The 10,470-nt window shown below is 46.3% G+C and overlaps 1 protein-coding gene and 1 long non-coding RNA gene across 9 annotated transcripts in view; one reads left to right on the plus strand and one right to left on the minus strand.

The window, feature by feature from the left end:
* Nucleotides 1-8,342, minus strand: part of PTPN2 (protein tyrosine phosphatase non-receptor type 2) — a 65,539-nt gene extending 57,197 nt beyond the window's left edge. For 7 of the 8 annotated variants that reach the window (XR_001436590.3, XM_060405253.1, XM_015103690.3 and 4 more), the window contains exon 1: nt 8,181-8,342. Coding sequence is in view for 5 of the 8 variants with exons in the window: in XM_015103690.3 (XP_014959176.1) it covers nt 8,181-8,249 (69 nt within the window). In the remaining 3 variants the exon portion in view is untranslated. Of the gene's footprint in view, nt 1-7,532; nt 7,978-8,180 lie in introns of those variants that run through there. The other variant, XM_060405252.1, reaches the window with a different exon arrangement.
* On the plus strand, nt 8,080-10,043 carry LOC105612300 (uncharacterized). The gene is made up of 2 exons (XR_001436591.4): nt 8,080-8,403; nt 8,637-10,043. It is a non-coding gene; the product is annotated as an uncharacterized LOC105612300 (long non-coding RNA).
* Nucleotides 10,044-10,470: the final 427 nt, after the last annotated feature.

Here is a 10,470-nt window from a genome sequence, read left to right on the forward strand (position 1 = left end):
GGGAGAGGGGAGGCAGGCAGGCAGGCAGGTAAAGATGGGTGTGAATGGAGAAGCACAGGCACAGGAAGGAACCAGGAATGGTAGGAGCAGTGACTTGCTCTTGCATTGCATGCCCTTCTGTACTTTTCTCATTCTTGTCATATTCCTGAAACCCCAACAATTTACTTATTCAGGTATTAAAACACGAGCTCTAGAATTCAGTACTGGATTCCTGTCTGGACCTGCTGGTTAACTGCAGCATACATCTGGAGAAGCTGAATCTCAGTTTTTCTCATGTGTGACCACCTGTGAGATAATCCACATGAAGTTACATACCATGTCTCATACAAAGGAGGAGGTTCAGGCAAGATAAGCTATTTTATTCTTATTAAACTCTTTTACTCAAAGAAGGCCTCTCAGAAAGCATGATATACAGCAGGACATACACCATGAGGAATCTGATCTCCCCAGACAGTGAAGGGCACTCTCAGAGCCATAACCAAGCCTGAACACTCTTAAGTAATGGGGTTTGAAGGATGTGAGATACTTAGCTTCACACTTCACTGTGTCCATCCACAGGACCTTCATACAGAGTACAGGCAAAAACATTTGACTAATAAAGAGAACAATGAGCCCACATATAATTCAGGATTCCCTTAGGGATCTTAAATATAAAGAAGAAATTTTGGTATTTCTCCCATAATTATAAACAACCAATTTGGGATTATCTTAAAGGTTTTTTTTTTTTTTCTTATAAAATTAACAGCTCTTTTCCCATTTCCTAAATTCTTACTTGCTGTTCCATCACAAGAGCTCAAGATAGAACATTCTACGGTACAAGGATACATTTCCCATATACTATGTAAAAAAAGCTATATATACCAAGTACTAAAATATTGCTTGCTGCTTCAGTAGTGTCCGACTGTGCGACCCCATAGACGGCAGCCCATCAGGCTCCCCGTCCCTGGGATTCTCCTGGCCAAGAATGATGGAGTGGGTAGCCATTTCCTTCTCCAATGCATGAAAATGAAAAGTGAAAGTGAAGTCACTCAGTCGTACCCAACTGTTACTGACCCCATGGATTGCAGCCTACCAGGCTCCTCTGTCCATGGGATTTTCCAGGCAAGAGTACTGGAGTGAAGTGCCATATTTTTTAATATTGTGTAATTTTCTTACCCTGATATTACAGTAATAGGGATTTCAAAAAATAAAAACTTATGATTTGAATGCAATGCAGGAGATCCTATTTCGATCTCTGGGTGGGGAAGATTCCCTGAAGAAGGAAATGGCAACGCCATGGGGTCACAAAGAGTCAGATACGACTGAGCAACTAACCTCACATCACATCACCTGCGTTTTGTAATTTCATTGGTTGAGAACAGTTGCCGCTATCATGGAGAACCTGGACTGTCTGAGGTCCCAACTTTAACTAGGAGGAGCGGACCACCGTCCAGGAACCTTACTCCAGCCCACTTCAAGAACTCCTGGAAGCACAACTAAGCAAACTGTCAAGAGGAAATGATAGCTTTCAAAATACAAACCTGTTTGAATATAGTGAAAGAAGAAACAAAGTAATTCAGCATGAGACTTTCTTTAGAGGAATGCAGGCAGTATGACACAAAGTTATCAATGATGAGACATGAGCCAAACAAAGTGACAGAACAATGAGCTTATTAAGTTAGAGTACTGGGTGTGAAAGAGTAGGAGTGTATTAAAACAAACAAACAGAAAAGATGCCAGAAATCCACAGACACAAGTTTCCTGGAAGTCAGCAATCCCAATGGTCCTCAGGGCCTATGATGCCCTTGAAATCATACACCAAATCTGGGGGAACTGAACGTATGTGGTCATGTCTCTTGTTCACAGGTTTTATCTTAAAGGTGTCTAAATGTGTCCACGATCATTAAAAGCAAGGATTTCACTGTTTACTAAACCATAAGTAGAACATTAAATTAGCGCTATACTCAATACATTTAAAATAGCACTGTACTCATTTCAGACAACAGCCCAGCAAGGCAGAACACCAACTAAGAACATAACAGAAAAGCTTACTAGCAGAGTCAGAACTCACATGCTGTAACACTAGCTGGCTGAACCATATCTGCTCCTTGGCTATCAGCTGCTATGTTGTAAATTTATATGCTAAACTGAGTTAGTATATGGTTAGTCACTATTATCCAAAGTTATGACCAACCTAGATAGCATATTGAAAAGCAGAGACATTACTTTGCCAACAAAGGTCCATCTAGCCAAGGCTATGGTTTTTCCAGTGGTCATGTATGGATGTGAGAGTTGGACTGTGAAGAAAGCTGAGCACTGAAGAATTGATGCTTTTTAACTGTGGTGTTGGAGAAGACTCTTGAGAGTCCCTTGGACTGCATGGAGATCCAACCAGTCCATTCTAAAGGAGATCAGCCCTGGGATTTCTTTGGAGGGAATGATGCTGAAGTTGAAACTCCAGTACTTTGGCCACCTCATGCGAAGAGTTGACTCATTGGAAAAGACTCTGATGCTGGAAGGGATTGGGGGCAGGAGGAGAAAGGGACGACAGAGGATGAAATGACTGGATGGCATCACTGACTCCATGGACATGAGTTTGAGTGAACTCCGGGAGATGGTGATGGACAGGGAGGCCTGGCGTGCTGCGATACATGGGGTCACAAAGAGTCGGGCATGACTGAGCAACTGAACTGAACTGAACTGAACTGGGTGTTCTTTGGAAGGAATGATGCTAAAGTTGAAACTCCAGTACTTCGGCCACCTCATGCGAAGAGTTGACTCATTGGAAAAGACTCTGATGCTGGGAGGGATTTGGGGCAGGAGGAAAAGGGGACGACAGAGGATGAAATGACTGGATGGCATCACCGACTCGATGGACATGAGTTTGAGTGAACTCTGGGAGTTGGTGATGGACAGGGAGGCCTGGCGTGCTGCAATTCATGGGGTTGCAGAGTCGGACACAACTGAGCAACTGAACTGAACTGAATGGTATTATCAAAGGTTCTAATAAACTAGTAGGTTTAAATATTCTCTGCCCCTAACAGTTTACCGGTAAGAAATAAAAATTTTAATGGCGCGACCAACAGGGAACAGTGTGTGGAGAATCTAGGTAAGAATTTCCAGGGGAAACAAATCATAGGAATGCTGAGAAAGTAAAGCGCATTTAACTTAATTTAGCACTTATGTAAATTTTAATTCTGCTTTCCTAGATTTTATCCCTGGTTTACTCTCTGGAGAGAGAACAGAATAAGAAAACAAAGCAATCAAGCAGGGGATCAGAACTGCAGAAAGAGACACCAAGAGCTGAGCTACGGACTTCCTAAGGCTCTGTGCTCCTTAGTAGCTAGCCACTTCCTAGCGTTAGTGGCTAAGGCTCTGTGCTCCCAATGCAGGGGGCCTGGTTTCAATCCCTGGTCAGGGAACTAGATCCCACAGGCAGCAACTAACTGTTTGTATGCCACAACTAAAACTCGGTGCAGCCAAACAAATCAATAGATTAAAAAAAAAAAAAAGAACTGTGACAGTTTTCCAGCAGGGAATAGCAAATTCTTGTGGATACTACTGATCTAGGAGAAACCGAAAAGGGCTACTGGAGATTCTGTTTTAAAGTCAATACCCTGAACAAAAGCAAGCTAGAAAGGGCAGGGCCAATGCAGCCATCTGGAATTCCATGATTCTAGGTATCCATAACCTAGAGAACTGGGCTTCTTCCCAGGTGGCTCAGTGTAAAGAATCCACCTGCCAATGGAGGAGACCCAGAAGATGTGGGTTAGATCCTGGGGCTGGGAAGATCCCCGGAGGAGGAAATGGCAACCCACTTCAAGTATTTTTGCCTGGGAAATACCACGGACAGAGGAGCCTGGCGCGCTATAGCCCATGCGGTCAAAAAGTCAGACACAACTCAGCACCATGAACACAACCTACAGATCCTGTCAAAGGCGAAACAGTACTGTTTCCAGTTCTATATCCTTCACCAGGGTATCATTTTCCGGGTTGCTTTTCCTTAAAACGGTGGTTCTGACTGACTGAGGAATCACAGAGTTCCATTTAAGAATCTGACCGAAGCCCTGGAATCCCCTAGAAACCACATCCCCGGGGGCATTCAAATAAGTTTGCAGTTTCAGGGCACTTGGAAATCCCTTTCCAGTCTGATCCATGGGTCCCAGATATGGTTTTCAAGGCCTCCAGTCCCACAAGGACCAACCTATTATAGCACATCCCACTCTCTCCTGCCATCGAAAATGTCATGATTCTTTCAGCACCACTGTCTCAAGCAGATCATAAAGGAAGCAACAGAGGCTGTCATGCTGGCAGAGCAAGGCAGAGTGCAGTGAGACTCAACAGCACAGGCTGTAAGTTCCCAGTGGATGTGGTAACCCCACAGCAGTCACAACCTTGTTGTGGCTAGACGGGGTCACCTCAGCGGCAAGTGAGGGGCTGGAAAAACCAAGGTGCTGACATCTCACAGCAGTACTTTTGTTTAGTGAATGCTACCTGAGCATCAGGCACACCTTAGGCTACAGGCAGATGGTGGGGAAACAAGGGAAAATGAGGCAGTTCCCAAGAAACTACATGGACTGGCAGACAGCTGTACAACAATGGGATTCATATGCTAATAAAAGAGCATTCAGAATCAAAGAAGGAACACATAGCTTTGCCACAGTGGCGAAGTGGTAAAGAATATGCCTGTCAATGCAAGAGATGTGGCTTCAATCCCTAGGATGGAAGATCCGCTGGAGAAGGAAATGGCAACCAACTTTTCCTGCTTAGAAAATCCCATGGACAGAGAGGCCTGGTGGGCTACAGTCCACAGGATCACCAAGAGTCAGACATGACTGAGCAACTAAACAACAAAATGACTGATGTTTAGTCTTGAAGACATTTTCCAGACAAGTAAGGTAGACAGAGAGTATGTCCAACTTGTCCAGTATATCCAGACAAAAGACTCCAAGGTGTGAAAATGCAAGTGATTCTCAAGAAAATCAAGGAGTTTAATATGGAAGCAAGCCCCGAGTACTTACATTAAGGCTGGCAGAACATGGAACAGATACTGCAAGAGAACAGTTTTAGAACAAGACAGCTTTGATTTTTCCTCCACACTGGCTGCCAAGGTAAATACTAGAAGAATAGTGTTCATTTGATATTTTACTTTTAAAAATCAGCTGACTCACAAATGATAGAAACTGCTCTTAATCTGACAATATTTGAACCATGAATTTCTATTGAAGAAAAATGACCAGTTCCACAAACTCTGATTAATTACCCCAATTCTTCCTGAACTACCACTTACAAGAAACATTACTCCATAACTTAGCTTTTGCCATTTCCCTACAGTTTTACTCTCTTCCCCGAAAGGCTCACACACTTCCATTCCTTTCCTCTGCCCTTCTAATGCCCCTGCTGATTCACATGGCAATCAGCAGCAACAAGGGAAAGGCAGAAAGGGATTGTGAACATTTCTCAAAAAGCCAGAATTAACCTCAGACTATATTAATGCTACTAGCTTGTCGCTCAGACCAAATTAGACCTTTCCAGCAATCTCACTTCTGCCAGCCGCGCCCATTCACAGCAAGGCTTTCCACCCTGTGCTCCTGGTCCGATCAGCCCCTGCTTCCTGAGGTTTCTGTCTCCAATATGCATTCCTTCTCTTTCTTCAATCTCCAACCTCTCTCTTTAGCCTCCCCCGCTCCATCCAGATAATGTAAACCATCAAGTCACCCTTCTGTGGTAGGAAGTCAGTGTTCAGCAAACACATATTAAGTGCCCACTAGATAGATGCATGGCCTGCAGGAAGCCTGATGAGGCAGTGAACACAAGCAACTAAGAATGAGCGCCAATCCAGTCATTCACTCCCAGAAACCTCCCATGTCACAAGTTACATTGTAAAAGCAACTGTTCAGAGAGGGGAAAAAAGGAGTAAGGGGCCAGAGTTTCAGACTAAAAATAATACATTCCCTTTTCTTACAGGACTTTGACTGATAAGGTATAAAGTAGAAGTCCTCACACACTAAAAGCAAGTCTAGCTCTTAGTTTCATTCAGTTTTTTTTTGTTGTTGTTTTTGCTCAAGAGCAAAGCCTTTCTTTTCCTAACCAAATTAGTATTGCCAAAAAAAGCACAACTCTTCTCAAACGTTATCATCAACATACCCACTGCTGTGATCTACAAAGCAGAAAGTCCACTGAAACACTTTTTCCTACTCAAACAACAGTGGTTTGCTTAATGGAAACCGCTGTCTTGAAGTCCTGTGCTTCTGTATCACAGCCAATGCCCAGCCTTGAAAGGGGAGGCCATAGGTACATCCAGGGGATCCCACCCTGCCAGGGAGGGCCAGGAATCCACCCCCTCCTCGAGGAAGTGAGAATCCAAGGATGAGGAGGAGGTAGTTAAGCAAAGGTGGGAAGAAACAGGGAAAGAAAAGCTGTGCGCAGGCAAAGAGAACTGTCTCTACGAAGGCCTTAAGAGGTCAGACAGCACATTTCAAGGGGCAGAAGAAACCAGTGGAAAAGTGGGAAGAAAGACACATGGGGAGGCAAGACCTGTGGTCTCAGGAGCTGTGGCAGGGGTTTCAAGGCACCATTCCAGCTCCGTCCTCCATCTGACTTCTATTTTCCACACAAATTGCTCTCTTTAAGGAACCTGTTGATCTTTGAGACATTAACTCAATGGGCCTCTTGGATTGTGACCTTGTTGTGCCCCCTACAGCACACGCCTACAGACCATCAGCTCCCTCCACACCCACCAACGATTTACCCCAACTCCTAAGGCTATTCCTCTCTAGCCTTTCTTTTTGCAAACTTCCCTTTCTCTACCTGTGTCCTTTACTGTTGTCTGTCAAGATTCTGTCCTTGGCCGTCAGCATTTCCAAACCATCTGCATGATTTGTACTGACCTACCTAAAGCTCTTGTCCTTCCCTTAGGAAAAAAATAAAAATGAAGAGCTCTGACCAACCCATTAAAGAACTCCTAGGCAGAAACCCATGAAGAGTTTCCTGAACTCCATGCCATTGAATACAATTTTTAGTGGATATAAATGCATTTTTCTGATAAGATGAATTATAGTTCTCATGGAATATTCAAGGGTATTCACTAATGAAAACAAAAAAAGTCAAAAGTGGTTTATCAAAATGTCCAGGTGAATGAAGCTGTAGCAAGCACCACCTCTTCTCAAACCTGGGTTCTGATAAACTACCTGCAACCTGGGGACAGTTGTCCCTTCTAAAACAAATGTAACTAGAGAAGACACAGCTGGCAGCCTCTCACATAAAGCTTCCTACGAGAATCTGCATTTAAAACTTCCTATAATTGGGAAAATCCTTACCAGTTTTCTTTGCAGTGAGTACCCAATTCTAACGCACGCTGACCCACGTGGATCAGGGTACTTATTACACGTCCTGCTAACGTGCTCAAGAAGAAAACATTACATTACGAACATAATGACAAGAGGAACTGTCATCTAATTAAACGGGAAGGGGAAAAAACCCGGGAGCAACTAGATTTACAGGAAAGCCCTTTTTGTCGTCTGACTGTACAGAGGAGCCAAAACAGCATTTACCTCACACCACTCACTGTAATCCTGGGAATAACATGCAATGATTAGCAGGAGGAAGCGGACAACTAGATCATTTTAAGACATAAAATGAAGTTCTACTCGCACAGAAAAGGTCCGTGGTTGAGTCGGGAGACCGTCCTAGGGCACGTCTACCCTAGGAGACGAGAAAGTCACGCTAGGCGCTCGCGTCCGCATAGCCGCCTCACGACGCGAGGAGACCCGACCCCGCCGGGCCCGGCCCGGGGTCGCGGCAGCCCCTCGGAGCCTTCCCTGATTCACCGAGCTCCTTCCGGAAAGCTCTGAGGGGGCGACCGCGCGCCGAAGGCGCTCAGGCAGCCGCGAGCCGGCTGCCCAGCCACGGTGCCGCGACCCTCCCAGGACCCCCGACCCTCAGCAGCCCCCTGCCCTCTCCCGGCCACGCCCACACCCGCCACCGGCACCGCCCCTCGGAGCCCACTGCGCCTGCGCGCATTCGGCCTTTCCCCCCCCCGCCCCCCCCCCACCCCGAGCGCCGAAGCGCAGAGGCCCTGGGCGGCGCACGCGCGCCGCCACTTCCGCCCCAACGGGAGGCGGGGGAGGCGGCGGGCGCCTGCGGGCGCGAGCCCGGTCCTCTGAGGGGGACGGCGGCGGCTCTGTGAGCCGGCCACTCACCAGGTACAGCTGCTGCCAGCGATTCTGAGCGTCTAACTCCTCAAACTCCCGTTCGATGGCAGCCGACATGGCGGCGGGAGCGAGCTGTTGCGAGGGAGCCTGCGCCGGCGGAGAGGCTCAGGCCCCACACGATCCGGGCAGCGCGCAGCCGCTGCCGCGCATGCGCGCTCCACGCCTGTCCCGCCCCGCCCCCACGCCGCCGCGGCCGCGGGGAAAGTACCTGGTGCGTGACGTCAACGCGCTGTCTGCGCTTCGCGGGGCGGGGCGCCGCGGGAGGCGTGGTCCAGGCGGTGCCCAGGTGGAGGGGGCGGGGCCAGGCAGCCCCAGGGGCGGAGCGGGCAGGCCGGGGAGGCTGGGCTTCAGGGAGAGTTGCAGGTTGAGCGCCCTGGGGTTTGAATTTTATTTTGAACATCATCTAGGTCAGTTTAGCGGCATGTGCCCCACTTTCTTCTCTAGGATAATGTAAACCGGGACTGATGCCTGCGCCTGGCCGCCCCCGGGTTTTGTGCCGAATAAACCGCTGTTACACCAGGAGAGGCAACGTCTCCTGGAGGTTGGAGACGACAGCTTGTTAAGTAAACGTTATAAGCTTAAAAGTTAGTGTTACCTTTGTTGTTCAGTCGCTCAGTCGTCTCCGGCTCCTTGCGACCAATGGACTGCAGAACGCCAGGCTTCCCTGTTCTTCCCCATATCCCAGAGTTTGCTAAAACTCAGTCCATCGAGTCGGTGATGCCATGCAACCATCTCATCCTCTGTCCTCCTCTTCTCCTGGCTTGCTTCAATCTCTCTGAGCGTCAGGGTCTTTTTCAGTGAGTTGGCTCTTCTCATCAGGTGGCCAAAGTATTGGAGCTTCAGTATCAGTCCTTCCAATGAATATTCAGGGTTGATTTCCTTTAGGATTGACTTGTTTGATCTCCTTGCAGTCCAGGGACTCTCAGTCTTCTCAAGCACCACAGTTTGAAGGTATCAGTTCTTCAGCTCTCAGCCTTTTTTATTGTTCAGCTCTCACATCCATACATGACTACTGGAAAAACCGTAGCTTTGACTATACAGGTTTTTGTTACCTGTAAAAAGAACAAATCATCTCATAACAAACAAACATGCTGATTATGGAAATCATCTCCTTTTACAGTAAGATAATTCATTATTGGGAAACTTGCGTTCTTAGAATAGCTTATCATCTTCAGTAGAAATGTGATGTGTTAGAAAAATTAAGCTGTGCTGTCCAACACTGAAATTTAAACTTTAAATAAATGAAATAACAAAGATTCTCTTCTTGACCAAACTCTACTCAAGATTCTCTGAGCTCTTTTTCAGCTAGGTCTGAGTTTTGGACTGCCCTTTTTCTCTCTGCATTGTCAAATTTTTGCAATCCTGCTGAGTCAGTTAGCCAGAAGCCCCCATTCTCAGTAACTGATCACTCTTGATATTTAGTCAGGTTCCTCATCTTTGCATCCCTCGCGTGACATCTGATCTCCCTGCCCTGCTTTTACCTAGAATCCTATTAGGTCAGCTCACCCAAAACCCCCTGTGCTGCCTCTGTTAAAAACAAGACTACAGGCCCAAAAGGAAGTCGATGGAAAGCCCCATGTCACCAATCTAGATTTGATGATAGTTTCAGCTCTCCCAGAAATGGGATTTAAAGGAATAAATCAAGATTCACTAATCACCACTAGGTAGGTGATCTGCTAGGTAGACTTCCTTGACCTTGTAGTAACCAGTTGCTTCTCTGCCTGGAATAACTCCCTTGTTCCAGCTCCCTTCTGCCTGTAAGTCGTTTGTTTTGGGTAGCTCCTTGGAGCTTCTGTCCATCTGCCCAAAACATGAATCATTTAATAAAGCCAATAAAATCTCTAAATTTTACTCAGTTGAATTTTGTTTTTTAACACCTCTTAGTAATTTTCCATCTGCTGACACCCCACTTGACTGTAAATTCCCACTTCCTCTTCAGAATTTGGAGTTGAACCCATCCCTACCCCACTACAAGACCCATTGTGGTGGCCCTTATACCTGTCACAGTAGTCACCCCATGCACAGCTGGAATGAAGTCTTCCTTTTACCTCATCATCTTCTACAAGTGTCAGGCATAGATTTTTTCTTTAACAGAAATTAAGAATTCAGTTCCTCAGTTGAACTAGCCACATTTTAAATCTCAGTAGCCATACAGGCTAGTGGCTAAAGGATTGATTGCAGAGCATACAGACCATCGAAATTCTGTGAAACAGAGCTACCTGAGAGGTTTGAAATACTTCATTGTTTTAAAGCGTCCTTGACATTGACATTTAGTCTC

The sequence above is a fragment of the Ovis aries genome, chromosome 23 (genome assembly GCF_016772045.2).
Source record: "Ovis aries strain OAR_USU_Benz2616 breed Rambouillet chromosome 23, ARS-UI_Ramb_v3.0, whole genome shotgun sequence".
Classification (NCBI taxonomy): domain Eukaryota; kingdom Metazoa; phylum Chordata; class Mammalia; order Artiodactyla; family Bovidae; genus Ovis; species Ovis aries.